The sequence below is a fragment of the Triturus cristatus genome, chromosome 12, assembly GCF_964204655.1.
Source record: "Triturus cristatus chromosome 12, aTriCri1.1, whole genome shotgun sequence".
Taxonomy (NCBI): Eukaryota; Metazoa; Chordata; class Amphibia; order Caudata; family Salamandridae; genus Triturus; species Triturus cristatus.
Genome location: NC_140595.1, coordinates 105,431,853 through 105,455,094, shown reverse-complemented (window position 1 = coordinate 105,455,094; position 23,242 = coordinate 105,431,853). Strand labels below are relative to the sequence as shown.

At 47.7% G+C, this 23,242-nt stretch overlaps 1 protein-coding gene across 1 annotated transcript; it reads right to left on the bottom strand.

The window, feature by feature from the left end:
* Positions 1 to 253: 253 nt before the first annotated feature.
* On the bottom strand, positions 254 to 21,191 carry ANGPTL4 (angiopoietin like 4). The gene is made up of 7 exons (XM_085639643.1): positions 20,538 to 21,191; positions 17,353 to 17,463; positions 16,505 to 16,613; positions 4,515 to 4,631; positions 4,311 to 4,406; positions 2,896 to 3,171; positions 254 to 1,423 (listed from the first exon to the last, which is right to left on the bottom strand). The coding sequence occupies exons 1-7, from the start codon at positions 21,033 to 21,035 to the stop codon at positions 1,248 to 1,250; spliced, it is 1,383 nt and encodes a 460-aa protein (XP_085495769.1). The 5' UTR covers positions 21,036 to 21,191; the 3' UTR covers positions 254 to 1,247.
* Between the last annotated feature and the right edge of the window lie 2,051 nt (positions 21,192 to 23,242).

Here is a 23,242-nt window from a genome sequence, read left to right as displayed (position 1 = left end):
AGATTCTGGCTCATCTCCCTCGTGACTGGAGCGAGCCCTTGCATGGTCTCACTCACCGTCCCCTCCGTGAGCATCTTTGGGATTAAGTTGTTCTCTGGGATATCGAGTACGGAATATTGAGATACCAGATCATTGTTGCAAAATATCAAAGACCAAAATATTGTGGACAGAAGTATTTATAAGCAAGTATAAATCTACCATTCTTAATTCCACTTATATGTACTTTGACTAATATATGTATATATATATATATATATATATATTTTTTTAATAGAAACAAGTCCCTAACTATAACTACCTACTGACGACCGCCAGTAGGTAATATATATATATAATCTCCGCTCTCCGCGCTGACTTGCCAAACAGAGACGGCACTCCTCGTAGTGTAGATAAAATAATTTTATTGCTGCCTAGAAATAAAATTATTTTATCTGCACTATGAGGAGTCCCGTCTCTATTTGGCAAGTCAGTGTGGAGATTGTTATTATACTTTCGCCCGGGCGAGATACGAGCACCCGTGTCATTCTGGATGCACGATGCAAACACACCCATCGGGATATATATATATACATACAAATATATGGAGTTAAGACTAGGAAATCTATCCTTACCTTTCAATGTTTGGTAACGATAATATGGATACAACAAGCAAGTATCTGTGGAAACTAAGAAATCGGATAGCCTCAGAACCAATCATTCTTTGCAGTGCAGAAATATAACCAGTGGTTTACAAAATAAAGAAGCTGTGCCAATTCGAAAAGAAACATGTAAAACAGAATAAGTGGCACAAACTCTTCATTTAACACCTGTGCCAGTAGCAATATATTGAATTCCACCGAAGATTCGGTAGCAACAGTCTTCCATAATAAAAACTAAAAACCTACACATGTGACGTGTAACAGTGGTAATCACTTGTGCGCCTAACGTCGCGACTGTACAAAAGAGTCCGACCTCCATGGACTTCAGCTCCCAAAGCTATGTTGTGGTCCTCAGAACCAGAAGAGCCCGGCCTTGCATTGCTCTGTTGCGTAGACTTTAAGAAAGTTCAGAATTCAGGAGTCCTCACTGATTTGACCGGAAAGTTTGCTTGCTACTCTCTAGACCTCTCCTCCTGTGAGGGCCTACAAATGTTCTTTCCAGGTTGTAAACACCACATTGTTGAGTCCCATGGTGTCCTTTCGGATAATGTGAGATCCCACCTGCGATTGCCACGCAAAAGCCGGCATCGGAAAATCGTTCATTTAGGGTTATGCCACCATATCTGCGGGTCGTATTTTTATGCTGGTGGATTTCAGAGGGTAATATCTTCCTTTCCAAGTCTTCCAGAAGATTCCCTGCTTCCGCTCGTGCCGCTGGCGGGGGATGGAGCGAAAGTACCTGCCGTTGAGATTAGCAGGGCCACATGAACTGAACCACCAGCCACCTGCAAGACAAACCACAAGATGGTTTGAGATAAAGAATGCTCACCAAGTGATGATCAAATTCTGGAAATTACAGTACATCTGTTGCTATATGTGTACACCACAAACCTGGTAAACCACCAAGTATTTGAAAAAAAAGAAACATAGAATAGAGAAGAGAATAAGCTGGGATTTAAACATCTCCTAACCCTGCAAATCCAACAAGCAGCAACTTAGCCATCAAATTGTACCTCTTGCTGTTGGTAGTAATATATTTCTCCAGATCTCCTTGTACATTTTATATTGATCAGTGTTTGTTTTGTTACTGTTGATATCTGGAGAGGGCTAAATCAATTTTTAAAAAAACCTGAAACTATACCCATCACTTTAGACACAAGGGGAGCCAAGGAAGAAACTGGAGCCATCTGTCCTTGTGCTGGGGGGGGGGGACAGGGGGGGGGCAGTACCATCAAGAGGTACATATTGAGTAGGACATCCCAGCTACTGCTGCAACTATGAGCTCAGATATTCTACAAAGAGCAGGAGGGCAAAGTGTAGAGTACACACAGCGTTAGGAAAAGAGGCACGAGACATCAGTTTTCAAGAGTACCAAACTCATAGTGAATGTGACACACGCGTGATATTAATCTATAGTCAATGGGATTTGGGAAACTGAATTAGCATTACGCTTACATGTAAATCACGTTCTACTGACATTTGCATTTTTTTAACAATGTTTCTGTAACTAGGGCCCAGCAATGTAGCTTATTTAGCAATGGTTTTTGCAACTGGAATATTATGGACTGAAATGTTGCTACATCTAGTTTCAGGGATCAGAATGGCATCTTGTTATTCTCAAAATTTTGAATTGCGAGTGTTGTCCATTGGTGTATTCCAATGGCGCACGGATGTAAAAACATCAGGTTTTACATCTACAAATATGCACAGAGAGCCTGCCCGCTTTGAAGAGATGCTGACACTGCTCAAAGAGGCTCAAACTCATGGAGTGCAGGGGGATACTGATGCTGTGGTATCCGTACTGATGCAGAGGGCCTATGGATAATGAAAAAACACACCAAATACAGTTCTGGTACTGGAAAGCAACATAAAAGGACAAGCATTTTTAGTTCATTAGTACTTATTAAAACTACACATTATGCTACAAGGCTAGAGAGGGAGGAATTCTGAATTTGTAAAATAGGAAAATGTTAAGTGTAGAATGAGGATTTACCTGCCTTTAGGTATCAAGACATCATATAATCTGTTTCGGATTCAGTTTATCTCTGGATTTTGCATGTGGTGACATAAACTAGCATAAGGAAACTGACTTTTCCCAAGCATACCTGGCCGACTGAACACCGGGCTATCCCAATATCCCAAGTAATAACCTTATGCCTTTGAATCCTGTTCATCCCCTTAAGTCAAACGATATGCAACTTCAGGTGATGTGGGCTCCCATTCAGCCACTACAGAAACCGGTCCCCTCGGTGCTCACCTGAGAGATGCTTAGCACAATTGAGATCTGGTTTCAGGTCCTGATCACGGTCTCGGGTCGAGAATGGCAATGGTTGGACATCTCCAATGGCGTTTTCTAGGTCTCCCGATACCACGCCCTGGACCTGCAGCTCATAACCAGAGTCTGGGCCTCCTAGGCTGAAGAGTAGCTCGATGGACTTTGTGGTCTCCTCCCAGTCATGGAGTTCAACATGCATGATGTACCGTCCATGCCGGGCGATGTCGTACACCTTCTGCAAGCCAAGCCAGAATTCACCTGAAAAACAGAACGCAACACAAGGTGAGTACCTAGAGGTTCTACAGTTTGTAGTGTAAGATGGACTTTTTGGACATTTCTCAAAGGCTCCATATGACTAGCTTGGAAACAGTCTTTAAGCCCAGGTCACTTAGCACATACTCTGGCTGAATCAATTTTTTAATGTATTAAGCTGTATGGCCAAAAACGTTTACTATGTGGCAACTTAAATATCAGGAGGGCCAGACCTGTGACAGACAGTTTTAACACTACGCCTTTAGCTGCGAAGGCATGTAAGAAATTCTTCAGATAGTATACATTCATTAGAAATGCATAGAGAGCTAACACTGTGAAACTCGCAACACAAGTGGTCAGCTTGCAAAAAGCAATGCACATCAATCACCCACACAGGCATTCTAAACTGTCTTCTCAAATGTCTGTTTTCAGAATGAGCTTGGGGAATAAGGAACAATAAACCATTACAAGTCAGAAGCTGCCTTAAGCCAAAAATATTGCAGGGGAACTATTTTCAGTATATGCATTGGCAAATATCATAAATGCCTAGTTTGGGAATATCCCAGAATCCCCTTCCTTGATTTGCATAATTGATATAAACTACACGCTTTTTAGGAAGTAGTTTAACGGAACTATGTATTTGCCTCGTGTGTAGACTAGCTACACTTGTGACATGTTTCAACAAAAGCGACATAAGAGTCAGGAGTTGCTCTATTCTTTGCAGGCAGGAATGCTGCTTGATGCAGGACTCTGAGTCTGTGGGGGGATGAACTACTGTAGCATAACTGAATGAACAAAAGAGTTTTTTCAAGGAAAAACAAATAATAAACTTTTTGGATGGAATTCCACTGTGAAATGGATTAAATAATTGGATGATTTCCACTAAAGTAGCTGATGCTGATAATGTATGAAATAAACACTAATATTTGTGCGAACATTTTGGGTCCTTGCTGATGCATGCCCCTTTTGCTATCAAATCATTCCTATAAATTGTACTAAGAAGAAAAGGAAAGGAAATCAGCATTGCTGTCCTAGCTCCCAAACTCACCAACAAGCCTGTTTGCTCTCGGACGATTTACTTATCCCTCTAAAAACTGGAATTCTTTTTTTTTTAAAGCAACAAGTAGATGTATGAGGGTACGTACCAGTGAGATTTCCAAATCCATGGTTATAAGCTTCCCAAACGCGGTCGAAGTCTTCAGAGCCATCAATGCGTCTCTGCACCACGGTCCATCCTGCATCTGGGTAGACAGAAAGGTATTGTAATGTAAGTTCATTGTCTCAACATTATGCAGCCTTCATGATGCTACCTTTGAAGATGGTTGAGATCTTCTTCCTAAGGCACTGACCTGCTGTTATTTCGCAGAAAACTTGAATGGGCTCTGAAGATCCCAGAGGCAGAATTTGGAATGTGCCGCTTGTCTCCTTTCCTTCTAGGAAGACTTGGTTGCAGTCAGTCGGAAAGTCTGGGGAAAGAATAGTATGGATTTATTCCACTGCACAATGATGAGTTTTCCTTAGAAGTGTGCTAACAAGACACAACTACATGAAGGTTAACGCTGGACAGTATAGCAAAGTCCTGAACATAAGCTCCAGAGGGCAAGAGCCATGCCAGATCTCACACCCACAGAATACATATCTGGATACCACAGGAACGAAAGAGAGCTTGTGAACATAGTCTGGGATTATCCTGAAAATCACCAGGCTTGGATGCAACCCTCGTGTTCCTACGCAGCGCACCCCTGCAAGTACTGGTGCCTGAAGAGGTCGCTGGCACTGTGATATATTCAAATTCCTAGATCTGAAGGTTATTTTGTGCATGCTACAGAGAGTCAAGAAAACCATATTGTGAGGAGTCACTTTAAAATGTGGGCGTTGTTGGGGCACAAGGCAGAACCACTTTACATTGTGTTAAGGGCATGCTCGAGCTCAGTTAGATAGCAATGGTTTCTATTTAACACTTCTGTTGCCACAAGCTTGCTGAAACCTAAAAAAAACATTACAAATCTTTGAGCACCAGTAGTGCGGTAATTTAGCAGATTGAAAAATATCACAATCATGGGAGGATGCTTGAGCGTGCTTTGCATCAGTGTCGACAAACATATGGAGCTTGGAGTAAATTCTGCTTCAGGCAAATCCAAGACACTACAACAATGTTCTTAAAACATATCATGGGCCATGCAACAATAGCCTATTTATCACATGCTGCTCGATAGGTGAAATAGCAGTCTTCAATCGATCAATCTGTGGATTGTAAGCGCGATACTCACCCTTGAGGGTCTCAAGGCGCTGGGGGGGGTTCAATCTGCTTAGCCGAAGAGCCAGGGCTTGATGGTCTTTCTGAAGGTGTACAGGGAGGGGGCGGCCTAGTCTTACGCCTAGTGTGGGTTTGCACTAGTTTTACACCTAGTGTGGAAACGGTGTGTGTGATGTTTGCCTGACTTGTGGCACTTTGTGAATTTTGCTATATTGCGGTCCCATGTGAGATTGTGGGTTATGCAGCGTAGTTGACATGCCGCACATAGCAAGGTGTGCAATATAACCACAATGCTGCAGATCATGGGGTCTTGTACTACTGCCCTGGGGCTGTGACCGGGGTCATGTACAACCCTGTGGTTAGTGCAGTCCTTGCGCCCTGCATGCTTGTGGCCAGCCTGAGCTCTTGGCCTATCTAAAGGTGGCCATGGACTGAAAATCAATGATCATTCTTCAGAACCTTGGACTTCGGTCCAACTGTACGCGCCAACGCGACAGGGCGAGTTGTACAGCTAAAGTGCAGCCCTGGGCCTCCAACAACCATTCCTACGAGAGCGCAGTGTTACGAAACTCGAATGGCAAGTGCAGGAACGTGCGAAGAGGCGTGGGTGAACTTTACTCTACTTCATACTTAACCATAGCTGTAAATATTTGTGAAGATAAACAGATCCCCTACTCTGCAGGTCCTCTGTGCACATCTCTGGGCAGTGCCACAATCGCCCAGCCAAGAGAAGGGCGGCATGTCACTCAGTAATTGCACATCTAATACTACCACACTGTGCTGGCAAACTGTATAGATGGTAATCTGCTCTATAGTGTTGAATCACTATTGCCTAACCTACAGTGTATTCGAAGAAATCTGTGTTTAGAAGGTCAATTCAGTTTCTTAGAAACATGCACATTTGGGAGAGGCCTGAGTACCAACTGTTCTAAAACAAAGAACAACAAAGCCATTTAGTGCCAGAGTAAAATGTGTTTTTGAACCGAGTGCCAAGAGGTTTTTTTCACATTTTGTCCAGTGCATCAGATGTTTCCCTACATTTTGCCTCTGGTATCGGGTGTTCGAGTTCCATTTAAATGTGGGTGTTATAAAATAGTTACAATTTTTTAGTCCGTTTTATGTGCGTTAATGTCCTACTTTTTACATGTTGCACTAGGGGTTACTATTACTTAAAAGCCCGGGTAAAAATTGAGAGCCCAATGTGTGCCCATCTACTAATGGTACTGTGTCTACCTGTTAGCCACTAGATTTTAGATCGGGTCTGATTCAATGTATAGGAATTTGCAGTTTTTTAGAATGTGGTATTCATATAGGAGACATCCCAGACTGTTGTACTTTGTGATGTCTATTATAAGAAGACCACTCCGACCAGCCTTTTTAACAATGTAAAATTAGATTTAGTGGCTTCAACTTTTCTTGACCAGAAACACTTCAGTCTATAGTTACTGGTTCACGAAACGTTTTTGCACTTGGATATCTGTGGACAGTGACACCCCCAAGCTGAATTTACAACCACATAAAATCCGCAAATAAAGCAAATTATCTGTAATTCGCAAGTTTGGAGTTTGGTGCTGAGAAAATATGAATTTCCAGCAAAGAGGGTAAAACGGTGGCCACAATGTCTTGACTTTAACAATATTCAGTGACATTACCATAGTTGGTTGCGTCAAAATTGCATACCTACACCAATGGCACTAATGCTCAAATAGGTTTTTCGTGTGAATTTTTTTATTACCAATCCATATCTTCTGATGGTGCAGGAGAAAGGATTTTTGCCAGAACCTGACCAGCACATTTCCTTTTATTTGTCTTTCACTTGTTTACTGATTCCTGCTTGGTTTCAGGTTCTTGGCAGCAGTGCATATTTCTAGTTGATTTGTGTGTATACTGTAGCAGTTTTATCTGGAGCAGAAGTTCCAGGTGACCCTCAGGGGTAAGGGCTCCCAGCCAGGCAGACATTGGGAGCCAGCATCCATGTTGGCATAACTGAGCCACGGCGGGCGCCCAAAGTCAACATAGTCAAGGCTCGGGTCAGATGAATGGACAAACATGTTTTCTGTTTTCTGGTACGCAGGTAGGCCTCGTTCCCATCTATCTGTCACTTTACCTGCAGTGCACCTTATATTACAGCCTCGTCAGTAGCCTGGTTTAGTGCACGACAGCATGCAGCAATCACCAACTCACCAGGTAAAGAAGGGGTAGTAGTGGGAAGCACAAGTTTAATATATGGTGGTGGCTGTTTATGATATGAATCCTATTCAATAATGTCTTTGACCCAACACAAAAGAACGAAGTATGTGTTCTCTCAAGCTCCCCCGCAAAGGGGAACGGGCTGCAATAGGGGTGTGGTGGTAAGAGGCATGCAGAGGATGGTGAGGAAGGGTGAGGCATGGTCAAAAGCATCAAAAATGGCAAAACAAAATCTCATGGTATTCTTCTTCATCACCTTAACTTAACTGATGGATAGGAAATTGGGCAAGGTTCAAAAAACAAGAATGTATGTCCATCGAGGCTGAGGAATCTGGCCGTAGGATGACCACCTCATCCCAGGTCGGTATGGTTACTGTCTCCAGCCATAAATTTTTCATGTACAATGAACTGCTTTCTGGTGTGTTAGTTCCAATTAGTTCAATGGAAGCAAAACAAGATGCATTAGGTTGTGGCCGGAAGGTCCAGGACTGGAAACGGTGTGTGTGATGTTCTAGATTGGCTGGTACCCCTAGATGGCCCCTCTGCTCCCGGGCACTCACATTACAACCACTGTCCTCAAGATGGCTTCGTGTCACAATGACAGCATGTCAGAAATTAAGCCCCATTGTTGACGGCACAGGACACCCAGTCTTTATGCCAAAATCACACTTTAATAACACAATGTAGCATGCAAACGGAAAGCAGCGATCATTAGTACAGCGTGTGCAGGGGCACCGGCTCCCAAGTGGGCCAGTGGCCCACTGTACCACATTTATTACCATCTTTTACAGCACCGCCATCTTTATGAGGCGAGTCTGTCGAGCCACTGACTCGGCTCCCGCTCTACCTGCTTTCAAGAGGCAGGCCAACAGATGACCAATTGGTCCCCAACTCAACCTACTTTTTAAGACCAAATCAGTAAAAGGAGTGACTCTTTGAATGCACTCCTTACCATTCAGAAAAGCTCATGCGATGTGGGACTGACTTGGACATCCCAGCCTCCCAGAGGTAAGCCGAACATACGACAGACTCAGCCACAGTCCTACTGAAGTTTAAAATGCAGGACTAGCGTGTGACAGACTCAAGGACTGTCACAGGTGCTCCTCACAGACGCACTTCACAAGTGTCCGTTGTCTTCACAACTACCCTTTCTCAGGCCTCAACATCACATGTGATTGACTCTACCCCATACCCACCAGATTTTCAGTGGCAAGTTGGCAAGGCGGCCAATTCAGCCTTTACCTTACCAGTCTTTTTGAAGCCACTGTCTCGGTTCCACCCCTTCTGCTTTTCAAGATAACCCACCATTTTCAACAGGTTAAAGGTAATGTCGCTAGAAACTGCTCAACTTGTGCAAAGCTGGGGATCATTCGGACTGTATTATTACGGTTCAAATGTGTGTTTCGTTGAAATTCTGCTACATGGCACGGATAATTCACGTGTTTGAAGCCGTCTCTTACAGTTATGGACATGAATCGCACGGAAAAAGTGAAAAAAAACTGTACGCAGATTAAATAGAACGTCTAGGTGTTTAGCAGAACACATCTGCCTTCATCTGGACCCAGAGAGGGTCTTGGCAAGATGGCGCCCTGGAGAGGCTGCATCTGCCAGGCACGGCGCTGGCGAGACTTCAGAGGGGCGAGGGAAAAACAAAAGCAGATTAAATGGAGCTTTTCGCTTCAGAGGGTAACCTTGCTTCCCGTGGTCCGCCCAAGGCCCTGCTGTGCCCCAGAGGGGAACAGATTCCGCCGCAAAAAGAAACAAAGTAGAAAAAAACACAGGAGGAAAACATGAACTTTCACCCAGATCAGCGGCTCCCCCAAGACACTTTCAGAGCGCACTGGCTCTTATCTGTGAATAGCAGCTCGACTCAGTGTCGACGCTAGACCCCCTCTCCTCAGAGCTTATTCTAGAGGCCCCCTCTCCTCGGAGCTTGTTCTAGAGGGCACACCTTCAGAGCTTGTTCTAGACCCCCCTCTCCTCGGTGCTTGTTCTAGAGCCCCCCCCCCCCTCAGAGCTTCTTCTAGAGCCCCTCCCTCCTCGGAGCTTGTTCTAGAGGGCACCCCTTCAGAGCTTGTTCTAGGCCCCCCTCTCCTCGGTGCTTGTTCTAGAGCCCCCCCCCCTCAGAGCTTCTTCTAGAGCCCCCCCTCCTCAGAGCTTCTTCTACAGCCCACCTCTCATCGGTGCTTGTTCTAGAGCCCCCCTCAGAGCTTCTTCTAGAGCCCCCCCTCCTCAGAGCTTCTTCTAGAGCCCCCCCCCCTCCTCAGAGCTTCTTCTACAGCCCACCTCTCCTCGGTGCTTGTTCTAGAGCCCCCCCTCAGAGCTTCTTCTAGAGCCCCCCCCCTCCTCAGAGCTTCTTCTACAGCCCACCTCTCATCGGTGCTTGTTCTAGAGCCCCCCTCAGAGCTTCTTCTAGAGCCCCCCCCCCCCTCCTCAGAGCTTCTTCTACAGCCCACCTCTCCTCGGTGCTTGTTCTAGAGCCCCCCCTCAGAGCTTCTTCTAAAGCCTCCATTTGTATCTGCCGAGTCTCAAGATCAATACACTCTAGGCTGAGTCCAGAGCACAGAGCGGAACCTACACCTGTCTCTTAAGTCCCGAGCCCAGCGACGCCCTCTAGAGCCGGCTAGCACTCTAGATCCGGACGGCCTCGCGTCCGAGCCTAGAGCCACGCCTGTCTCTTTGCTGTGCTGAGTCTATCTCCAGAGCAGAGTCTAGACTCCAGAGCTGCCTCTTGCTGAGTCTATGCGTGCATTCCCTGTGTGCTGACTCTAGTGTCGCCTCTTGCTAAGCCCATCAATGCATCCCTCCTATGCAGAGTCTAGAGCTGCGACCCCACAAACCCCACTTTCAATCTGCCTTTCCCAAGTACTCAGTCCGAGACAACTCTGCTTAGGTCAATCCAGAGCCACCTCTCCCCAGTGCAGAATTTAAAGCCGCCCCCACTCAGTTCTGCGTCTAGAGGCGACCCCCTCTGTAATGACACTGGAGATGGGGGTCCTCGGGGCTGAGCGCCTGGCCCATCTTCTCAGGGCTGAGTCTAGAGACAAGTTTTCTCCATCTTGAGTCTAGAGCTAGCCCTCCCGGGTGGGTCTGGACTCTGTGGCTGCCTCTCTAGCGAGGAGTGCAGCCTCCCCTCGGGTCTGAGTGTGGAGAGTTAGGCCTGCTCTCAGTGCCAAGTCCAGATCTTCCTTCTTTTAGTCCTCAGCTTAGAGCCAGGAATGGAATCCCTAGCGAAGAGTCAAACGTCGCGCGGCCACAGGGTCAGGTGTAGGGACGTAGATGCTCTGCTGGGACTAGAGCTGCTGCTTTAAAGTTCTAAGCCTTGGGTTGACACTTCTCGATGCCAAGTCTGGCTAAAGTTGCCTCATCTTAGTTCGGAGTCTAGAACCGCACGACCTCAGTTCCGAGTCTAGAGCTGCATCAGTGCTTTGTCTAGAGCGGAGTCTGGGGCTGCACGTCATCAACGCCATCTCAAAAGTGCCAAGTCTGGGCTCGACTCTTCTCGGTGTCGAGGCAGTTTCCCCTCAGGGGTTTCTAGAGCCACCTTAGTTTGGTGCTAAGTCTAAAGATATCGCTCCTCACTGATGGAGCCGCGCAACCTTGAGCGGATTCTAGAGCTGGCCATGGCAGTGCCAATGTAGGACAGCCTACCTCAGTTCCCAAGTTTGGAGAAACTTCTCCTTGGTGTGGAGTCAGGAGCAGCACCCACTCCTGCCTGGAGCCCCCCTGCCTTAGTGCGGATTCTGCAGACTCTGGAACCTGCCCAGTGCCAAGGAGTAAACAGCCTGTCTGCAGTTCTGAATCTAGAACTCCCGTCCTTAAAGCTGAACCAGCAGCTGCCTGGGCCCTGGGTACATCCCTCCTCCTTGCGTCTAGTGGCCTTCTCTGCTCTCTTTGAACCCCAGAACCATATCCATCTCAGCATGCCGAGCCTAGAGCCGCCTCTATCCGCAGGCTCCCATCAGCCCGGGGTCCGCAGGCTCCCATCAGCCCGGGCTCCGCAGGCTCACATCAGCCCGGGCTCCGCAGGCTCCCATCAGCCCGGGCTCCGCAGGCTCCCATCAGCCCGGGCTCCGGAGTCTTACATCAGCCTCGGTCTTACATCAGCCGTCGCGCAGTTCACGCTAAGTCTCTCGATGGAAGTAGGGGAAAGGTTACGTGTGTGTGGGAAGTCTGGGGAGGGCGGAGGGAGGGCTTGTTTTTGACACCATACTGAGCTCATTAATCCAAACAGGGCTCTGCCTGTTCTAAAAAAAAATTCCCCTTTCACCCAATTCTCTGAAAAACAATCCCCTCCAGGGTGGAGGCAAAACAAAGGGCCTTTTTTTTACGTATTTCTGCGCGAGTCAGTCTTGAACTTTCCCCCAGTTGGCTGGGCCCGCGCTGAGGCTGCACCAGTCCCAGGAAATAATTGGAAACATTCAATGCCTCCGATCAGCACTCCACGCGCTGGGTTTGGTAGCGCTGAGGTTGCAGTGACCTGGGCTAGGCGCTTACCTGGGCACCAGCTACCTATGACGCACGCAGCGGAGCCCTTGGGGCGAGTTACATGACGCATGTATACTGACGGCCAACTGGATCTCCTAAAGTCAGCACACGTATGATGGAGAAGCGAGAACCCTCTGAATATGCCACCTTTACACGGTGACATGTTACTGGGCGCCTCATGCGTCACAGTGCGCTTCACTTTGGTTCTGTGGCACAAGGGAAAGTGATCAGAGCACTAGCAGTGTAACATGCCTAATGGTGGTCACGGTTCCGGTCATACGACATGTGTCGTGACATGGACCCCTGGGTGCTGTTGATGTGACGATGGATGGGAGTACCTGGGGCCGGGTCACGCGCCCTAGGGGCAGTCATGTTTCACGTAGGGTGACATGGGCGCTTGTTTATTGTGCACATCTGTTGGTAAGAGGTGCTCACAAGGACACAGAGGATGTGTACATGAGTGCCTGCAGAGTGATGGTGGCTGGAGTGCCGGCCCTGTAATGATACACAAGGATAAAATGCGCGCTTTTCTACGGCGCAAGTTCCGGTGAAAGGAGGGCTCGCTCTATTTGATACTCGAGACAGCTTTGTTAATGCTCACAACATTTGTTGTGGTTTACCACGGCATCAATAATCTGTGCACCCCTGTAAATTACCTTGGTTTCTGTCAAGCTATATTTTGTCTGGACCTGGGTGTTGGATACTGTGACTCGCCAGCGCTTGAATTACCCTGGACTAATGAAGTTTGAGATTAAACAATGAAAGAGACACTTACAAAGTTTTCAAAGAGTCTAAAAAAATGAAAATCCAAGAACTTTCTTTTTCCAATGAGACACGTTTCAAGGAAAAACAACTACGTCGATGCCCCTCACTTCCCACGCGCGCTTTGTTTTATTTCTGGGCGTGATGGAATAATTATCACTTAGTTATCACCACTCCTTTTTAATTGGAATCTGATCACAGCGTCTTTATAATTGGAATCTGACTACAGCACACCTTCCACTGTTTCCTTATAATTAAAGATGACTCAATTGTTATTGACTTTAAAAGGAAAAGTACACTGGTTAAATGTTTTCAGCCACTAATCTCGAAATGTATCTAGTCTGGGAAAGAGGATTTCAGCCAACAAGATTGTTAAACAAAAGCTAAAGAACTTCGATAATGAAAATGTAGAATCTTCATAAATGCACCCCCATGCTTGCAAGCAAATTCCAATGACAAAAAATGCGAGGGTTTGTTGAGTTGTTCTATTCTCGGAATAATATGTCTACGTGGACTAACATGTTACTTTGAACGATGGTCTGCATCTCTTTAAATTTGGAAATCCCGAAACTTGTAGGGGACCGCTTTTCTCATGCCTCCATACAGGTTATGAAGCTGTGCTTTGATCATTTTTATCCAGGGGAGTTAAGAGAGTGCCGGAGGTGACTGGCAGGGAACTTCCAGTTATAGTAAAATTGATTCACTTTTGAACCCCCTGTAAAGTGCACAAGACTTCCAGCCTACACGAAGGTTATTTAGATCTGTCAAAATGTCCCCCTATTTGTGGCCCAAACCCATGAAAGATTTGTGTGCGACTGAATGATCTTTGTAAATTACATAAACCTATTTCTTTTTCATAAAATCCTTAATGTCAGTCTTCTGAATCTGACTTGTAAAAATTATCCAAGGCAGCTCATATTGTTTCAAATGCAATAAGAAGTCCTCTTCAAAAATATCACCATACAAGTTCTGATCAAACATCTTCGAAGGAAGCTAGCATTCTCTGTCCGTGTCCACGCGGTTTATCATTTATTGTTCTATACACGCCCATCTGTTTATCGCAATGAATACCAGTTTCCTCTAGCCCACTCTGATCATCTCACTCCCTGATATCCCCATCTACAGATCCTCAGCTCCACCAGCCCCTACCCTGCACCTCCTCACATCCACCCTCTGACCATCTGGTCTCCTCTTACTCCTCCCACCAACCCAGCTTCCATCTCCATCTCTCGTCACATCCCCTCATCTTCCGCTGCCATGGCATTGCCTGATCTCAAAACTGACCCTACATCACCTCGATTCACACTACTTCTTCTGGCACCTCAGGTCCGCAGGAGCGGGCTCGCCATAGGCAGGCCCGAAACAGACACTACATGGTTAGGGGTGGTGATGTTGCACCTTGTGGGTGGGAGGGCCCCCCAACATCCAGATAGCAAGAGAAGTAGCAACTTTATACAGTAAGACCAGCGCTATCACATAATCAGCAAGCGCATTGACACCCCCTGAAGGTGAGGAGCGGTGACACCTAGAGGACATTAATAACAACGCCCAATGGGAAGGAAGCTCAGCGGCACACTGTGGGCACTAGGAACAATGACACCCCGTGGCTGCCACCCACAGAGGCACCCACTGGTAGCTTGTGGGAATGCCAGGCACTTGGGCAGAGGCACCCAATGTGTACCCAGGGCAAGAACAGCAATACGAGGTTCAGTAGAGACTCAAACAGATGTTTTCCATTTATCTTGACCTCAAGGACCACAGATGTTTTCCTTATTCACGAAAGGATACACTAGAGTGGTACAGTTAATGGCACATGAACAGTCAGTAGTCACTAGTGGTAGGGGCAACAGAATGAAGATGGGGCTGTAGATACCTGAAAGTGATTTAAAGTTGAATAGGCTGTAGGTGCAGTTTATACCAGATGGTTAAGGTGAAGGGCGCATAATAAAAAAGAGTAGGATTAATGGGTGCTGTGTCAAATGAGAAGAGACAAAGTCTGAATAACAGATGTAACAGAGTTCCCCCTCGGTGCATTAAAGGCATGCTTGAAGGACTTGCATGGAAGTTATTTCCTGTCAGCACACAAGGCTGTGTGTCCTGGCCGCCTACAGCAATGAGTAAGACTTCACCTCTCCCCTAGCTGGCGCAGAGCCAGAGTGTACAGTGCGAAGGGACACTCAGGCCTTGCACTGGAAGTGATTTACCCGCTCCGTGGAGCCGGCCCGCCAGCTCTTCAACTTTCACCCACTTGGCTCCGGGCCCACTGAAGGCCCGCGCACAAAGCTGCTTTGTGAGGTCACAGCAGTCCTGCGCATGCACTTGACTCCCGTCTTCACCACTGTGTGAGGGTCCGTCCTAAATGGTACCCAGGAATGGTAATACTGTTTAATGCATTCCCCCATCCCATAAAACCACCTCTGCTCAATGCATTTCAGTGAGTTCTGGGTCCCTCCCTCCGATCTCCAAATGGCTTCTTTGAATTAAAAGGTTGTGTGTTAGGATTAGACAGGGATGGTGTGCAGGCGTGGGACCTACATCAAGTGTATGCACTGTTTTGTTTCTCTGCCAAACAATTTACTAGATCAGTTCCGGTGAAACCTGTCCTGTAAATATGCCCAGGTTCCATTTGGTGTTAAGGCTGCTCTTGTCTTATATTGAAATATGGCAAAAATAAGCAGAGATATGGCACAGTTTGCAAACCAGAGTAGATGGCATGTGGGATCAGGTATCTCTGGGTGGGGGTTTAGGGATCTATTTGGATCTATTTTTTTATTTAAGATTTCCTGTATTTGTAACATGTGGCATGAATCCCGCATGAGACTCATGGTGACCAGCAGCATCCCTCATCAGCCCAAGAGGAATGTTACTAGTTCTTTTGATAGAGCACCTAGAACACCTAACTCCTACTCAACAGATTATTAGAACATTGAAAATTTGGGTGCGTCATTGAAAACAATGGAGTGCTCCGGGCTTCTAATGGTCTGTAGAAGCTCGGAGCTCCAACATTCGAATGGTTGTTCACCGATGTTGCTGTGAACAAAGGCCTCACGGACCCTGAGGGGAGTTCAACCCCCTTGGGCTCCATGAGGCCTTTCTTTGTTTTACAAACTAGAACATTCTGCCCTCTAAGGGCGGAATGTTCTAATAGCCTTAGAGCCCTCCGTAGCGGGCTCTACCGGCCATTAAAGTCCCGCTCCCTTGTTAAAGGACTTCGCCTTCGGCTCATGCCTTACAGCCAGGAGCGGGCTTTTAACACCCGGTAGAGCCCGCTACGGCGGGCTCTAAGGCTGTATTAGAGGCTAAAATGTTTGAGGGAGAGTTTGCTACCTGGTCACTGATAAAGGTGGATGTTTCATTTTCACATTTAAAAGCACTGAAAGTTGAAGGATGGCTCCTAAAATAGCACTAACTTACAAAGAACATGTCTCTACACTCCATGAGAAACAAGTAACACTTGGGAGATTCCTTCAGTGTTGGAGCCAAAGTGTTTGAATGTACCGGGAAGGTACCAATGAAATAGATCTTCTGGTCAGACATTGTACATGTACATATTTGCATTTTATGCGTAGATTTGAAGCATTATTCTATAACAGACATTCTGTACTTGCATGCAGAGCTTCACTGTCTTCAGACTGTACTCACTTGAAGTTTTGGCTGCTACATTGCTGGCGTTCTCCCTTTCAGAAACATCTTTGGACTTCTTCCTCAGGGGGGACCTCCATTTTGGGCTCACAGTCTTGTTGTCTTGAATCTGGAATGAAAGTAAGATGTTGGGCAATGGAAATATAAGCCTGTAATAACACTTACGAACAACAATTGATCAACAGTTTTTTATGTGTCATGGGGCACGAATGCGTGATCCATTAGAACACCTAGCGGTGTTTCAGCAGCTTTTTGCGGACACCAAGTTAAGCCATAAGAAAATCAAGGCCTACTTAGCTAGAATCGTTCAATTAGGTAATTTATGCTCCTCCCACCTTAGGAAGGATTAAATATGGCATTTACCTCGAAGGTTTGAGGTCAATGGCGGCTAAAAGCCATCACTTATACATCTCCAGATCTTATGTTTGCAGTCATCCTTTCCTATTAGTAGGCATCAAACCTCTTGTTTGTGCTTATAACAAACCCTAGGGCTCTGCTGGCACCTGGTCCCTATTACAGCCTACACTCACACTGGGCCCTGATCGGCGCTTGTACAAGGCCATGGTTGTCGTTTGCACCCAGACATGACCAGCACTCAACTCCCCCCCCCCCCCCCCCCAGGGCGTGGTCAAACACTCGTCACGCTCGCACTCGTGCCATGGCCTGTGCCCGCACCCAGCCCCTGGTCACATGTTGCACTTTGCCACTGGCATCTTTTGCACCCAGAGCCAGGCTTGTACTCTGTCTCACTGTCCCACGCTCAGACCAGGCACTACCTGCAACTACCCCTTCCCCAAGCTGGCGCCCCGGCTCGCAGGCCTCTGCCGCTGCTAGTCGCAAGCACTCACCTTGCTTTGCAGGCTCTTGATCTGCAGGTTCTGCTTGTCCAGCTTGTACTGCTGCAGCTTAATCTTCTCCATCAGCTCGTCGATGCGCTTGTTCTGAGCATCCATTAGTGTCTGCAGCGACAAAAAATAATATTGAGAGATTAAGAGAAAGTTCATGATTTATCCTCTGAACTGTAAGAGAGATTATATGATGGGCCCGGGTGGCACACTTTGCCGCTCTCTTGTAGGGCAAATTACCCAGGGCCACATAATGGCTTTTTGAGACTAGAGCCTTCAGAATAATAACACAGATGGCCTGGAAGGGTACCAGAGCTAGGCGAGACAGAGAACATCATAACATATACATGGCAGAAATAGTTCTTCAGAGACCAAGGTCTTGTTTGCTTAAGCTGCGGTATTATTTATACAATAGCATGGTGAGTATGGCACACACTTAGGAACAACTCTCATGAAACAAAATTATATATATTCGAAATGTATTTAGTGTCTGACAAAACAATATACTGTCTCGGCAGATGGCAGATTAGAAAACCAGGCAGCGCTATAGGGGTAGTTTAACGCTATACATTACAGTATACTAGAATAGAACAGAGCCTGGCTGCACTCTTCACACGTGACTTAGCACACACTTGTTACACAGGCATCATTCGGACCGTTGGTGTCTGCCTGGGGGATATGAATGCGTCTCGTACGGTCCTGCCTGGAACTCAAGTTTGGAACCCAATTCCTTGCCTGCCCCTTCACACCCCACAGCCCTCCCCCGGTGCATTATCCATCAGACAGCAGCCGCGCGCAGGGGCAGGCGTGCTTCCGCTCCGAGCGTCGGAGCACGTACGGCGCGCCGCGGGCGTCACTGCCGGCCCGTGCCAGGCCTCGAGCCGCTGGAGAGGGGCCAGCTCCCTCTTACTGTACTTACAGTGAGGCCAGCGGCGGGGCCTCGGCAGCGCACGGCGCGCGCACACCGGGTGCAGCCGCGGCGGCAGCAGCCAGCCGTCGGCTACTCGAGCGGCACCCACACCCGCCGCTGCAGACTACACGGTTCACCCAGGGAGACTCCTTGCAGGCACCCATGCCATCTCACTGTGGGAGCCTACATGCAGCCCCCCTCGGCAGCACACTCTGGGAGACTCCGATCTCCAGCAGCAGCTCACTGCAGGAGACTATCCCTCAGCAGCTCACTGTTGGTGACTCCTCCAAAGTGTAAGAGAGACACTTTGGAGCAGATCCCTTTGGGAGACTACATGCAGCGTCCCTCAGCAGCTTATTCTGGGAGACTCCAGTCTCCACCATCAGCTCACTGCGGAAGACTGCATACAGTATCCCTCAGCAGCTCACTGAGGTGACTCCTGGTGACTGCAGCAGTCACTAAGAGACACTCTGGAGTAGATCACTTTAGGAGACTACGTGCAGCGTCCCTCAGCAGCAGCTCATGGTGGGAGGGTCCATGAGAACACATCAGTGACTCTGAGAGACTCCTTACAGTGTTCCTCTGCAGCTCACTGAGGGAGACAACCAGCATGCAGTGTCTGAAGTTCACTACGGAGACTCCCTACAGCCGGAGCAGGCTCCGTTCACCTCCCGCCAGTGCCTCTTCCGTAAACACTCTACTCTGCCCCAATATCTCAAAGTGGGAGACTCAGTCTCACTGGGAACCACCGTATGGTAGTCACAGGCTATCCCAACATGGCACCTCGTGCAGCCCCCCTACAGACGTCTCTGAACCCGTCCCATCAGCTGTCACAGGTGTTGCTGTCCTCTGAACACACTGGTGCAATCCCATCTCTGGGGTGCACTCGGTCCTGGCCGGTGTTCACTGTATGATGCACAGTTCTGGCTTCAGCAGATGTTCTAAACATCTGAGTACCAACAACGCTGATCCGCCGCCGTCTATACATTGACAGCATGAACTATACACGGGCACGCCCCCGGGATATTCCATACATGGTGGCACAATAAGGTCCCCATAAGCACTGAACATGCGTCCCATGACTCCTACCTCCCTAAACACCCCTTTTGTAGATGGTGGTCCTTTACACGCAGAACTGACAAGCCAAGCAGAACATCTCTGTCGCCGCACACTACAGGGGTGTTCTGTGGCCCTTATAAACGAATAATATATATATATATATATACACACACACACGCCTTATCGCTGCAACCCCTCTTAACCCCCAGCCTCCTCTAAGCCTCCTGCAAGTATAACATCTAAATATGACCCATGCCATACACTGCTGCTGGTTATAGGTGCCCATGATATATACATGTATTTACACTTGTGAATTCCACCTGCACCGCCCTTCATACCAAACGTCTTTAAAACCATCAGCCTGCCAAACACATGTGCTCTAAAGACCTCATCATATACCAAACAGGTTATACGCTCTTACGTGTTCAAGCCCACTACACACAGGCCACACTGCTGTTGCACTTCCTTTGCAATGAACACACGTTCTAGCACTCTTATGATACACCGCATAGCTCCTTAACAGCTCATAACCATACATCACAGGTATTCCAAGTCACTCACCATACATACACCACACCGCTGTTCACTGGACTGGTGTTCTAAAGCCCTTCACATCAACCACAAATATATTATGTACTTCTAACACTACACCACACTTGTTCTGCCCTGATGAGACCCCACACAAGTGTTTGATGTCCACGGAGGTCCTGGAATCCTTACCACACATCGCAAGGTTCTCTAAACCGCGTATTTATCACACAAACCGCGAACATACTATACCCTACCGTAAGTCAGGCTGAAATTCTATGTTCACCGGTGTTCTGACCTACTTAGCATGCACGTTATGTGATCTTGGGCCACCGGGCTACGTATAATATAGCAGACAGCATCACCTTCCTGCGCTATGCAGCTCGGGTGTTCTAACCCCGTCACCATGACCCTCACGGGACTTCTTTGCCACTTGTCATCCACTGTTACGTAAAACTCCCTCCCCAATACCAGAAAACAGGCAAGTGTTGTACGCCCCTTGCCATGCACCGCAAGTACAGAATGGCATGCGGATAATTTACACCCCTAACCAAGTACCAAGGACAGGTGTTTTGTGCACCGTACCATGCCCAACAGGTATTCCGTGACCACAGGTCCGTCACACCCCTGTCCCAACCCTTCCATCACACAGATGTTCTAGTGCCCGCCCTTGCCACGCACGGCCACTCACCTGCACCACGCGCACGTCGGCGTCTCCCTCCGCGCCTCGCGGCCGCTCCAGGCGCTGCACGCGCTCCTCGATGCTCTCCACCTTGCGGTCCAGGCGCGCGGCGCCGCGGCTCACCTCCGCCAGGGCGCCCTGCAGGCTGCGCGAGCCGTTGTCCACCTCTTCCTGGCGGACCTCGAGCTCCTGCACGCGCCCGCGCAGCGCCTGGGTCTCGAGCTCCGCCCGCCGGGCTCCGCGACCCAGCTCGGCCAGGGTGAGGTTGTGCGCGCTCATCCGCCCGCCCAGCTCGCGCAGCTGGCCCTTGGTGCGGTCCACGTGCTCCTTCAGCCCGTGACCCAGCTGCAGCAGCCCGTGCGCGATCACGTTCACCTCGTCCCACGAGGCCAGCTGCACCTTGCGCTCCTTGCCGGGCGGCGACTTGCGCTCGGACGCGAAGCCCCCGACCTCGCCCGCCAGCAGGGCGGCGCAGAGCGCCAGGGCTGCCAGAGGCGCAGACTGCATGGTGGCACGGCTGGAAGGGGGTCGTCCAAGTTTGTCACGGCGTTAGTGTAGAGTGCGGGTCTGTGCAAGTTCGGGCTCTGTTCGAAGCCTGGCGCTTGTGCTCTGTGAGAGACAGTGCTACTAACTGGTGCCAAGTGAAGCGAAAATGTTTGCTTTTCAGCCTGTGGGAGCTTCTCTCTTTTTATATCACCGAGAGTAGTTTGCAGCCCCTTCCCCTCCCCTACTTTACATACAGCCGCCCTCTGCAGGTCCAGGGGGGAGGGCAGACGGAGCGGAGGGAGGGCGCTGTCTGCCAAGCGCGGGCTCGGGTTTCACCTTTGCACAGAAGCATCAAGTGAGTCTCTGGTGCAAATCCGGGGAATTTCTGTCGCCACAGCGTGTTTGTGACACAGGTTGGGCTTTTTGTTATGAGAGAGGGGCTTTATGACAAACGTGGGGGCAGCTGTGAACGTTTTTTAATCACCCAGATTTTTGTGAGAAATTCTCTTTTTCCCTCCATTTCTTGGATGCAGTCTGAGCTAATCCGGTAGACGCATTGCATCACCCTTGATGCTGGTAACCAGGTCCCAAACATGCAATTTAGTATAAGGGGCGAGCTATTAATCGCCCTGCAGGTGCAGTGGTATCGGGTACAGAGACCTTGAAGGGCCATTCATATTTCTGTATTTCACTACTCAGCCAGTAATCCGGAGCCCATTTTCCTTGCTTGCACTAGGGCTCACGATACACTGCTGTGCCGTTGTTTAGCAGTATGTATTTGGTATGTGAAGAGGTCGAAACTACCTAAAATGCCGCAGAGCATTACATATTCTCTGCGTTTGTGACATAAGTCCTTGGAGCCCAAGCGGTCCTCTAGCCAGATCGAAGGCCATACTGCGAGATAATTGGGCTAAGGCGTGAGTTTCTGCTACCTATCCATTTTGAGGGTCCTTTTGCCAGTGCTTAATTTGACCTGGTGGTTTCCGGTGCTCAGCACCAGCACTTAATCATCAACGCTGGTGCTTTTATGAGCACCACTAAGACACATTTATTTGTGGTGGGCACCGGGAGATGAAGTGATTTGCCTAGAATCACAGGATGTTGTGCCAACGCTGAGACTCAAACCTGGTTCCCCAGTTCCAGAGAGGGCAGCTCTGGCCATTAGGCGACATCATCTCCCCACTTTCATGGTTAGTAGTTGGTTCTGTTTTAGTCACAGCTAACTTCAGAAATGGGCCGGTGCAAGCTGCCTCCTGACCAGAGCCCCAGCACTTATTTACTTACAATACGCCGATGATATTGTGGTCATGGATCATACCAAGTCAGGTTTGCAAAGGGCTTTAAACGCTTTGGGTAGATTTAACAAGGCGAACCATTTATTGGATAACATGCAAGATAGAGCTATTACAGCACAACCATAAACAGTGTATAAAAGGTCCAACTGAATAACCAATAATAAACACATGTGTTATTCAGAAAAAAAACAGATATGTATATATATCCAAAGATCATCTGTGGAAATCTTCTGTTCAGAAAATATGAGATGAAAGGTCCATGTTGTTTTTGATGAAAAATATTCTTTTATTCGATAGCTGAATCAAAATCCAGTAACGAAAACAGCCAACACGTGTTTCGTCAGTACATTATTGGTACTAAAGACTTTCTCAAGGCTATATAAGTAAAATACGTGCAATGAAGTCCAAAGATTGGATACAAGCACATCAAGTGTGGCTCAAGTCAACATAAGGCGAAAGCGTCAAAGATATCTATGAAATGTCGACAAAACAAAAAAGTCAGACCGTCTCGGTCTGACTTTTTTTACTGTGGAGCGTTATCAAGTGCACGCCTTTGGAGGATGTCTCCCGTCTCTTACTTATGATGCTATCGTATTGTTTGGACATCATCTACTGACCTACTACTCCTTTATTAAGGTTTTGTCGACATTTCATAGATATCTTTGACGCTTTCGCCTTATGTTGACTTGAGCCACTCTTGATGTGCTTCGTATCCAATCTTTGGACTTCATTGCACGTATTTTACTTATATAGCCTTGAGAAAGTCTTTAGTACCAATAATGTACTGACGAAACACGTGTTGGCTGTTTTCGTTTCTGGATTTTGATTCAGCTATCGAATAAAAGAATATTTTTCATCAAAAACAACATGGACCTTTCATCTCATATTTTCTGGACAGAAGATTTCCACAGATGATCTTTGGATATATATACA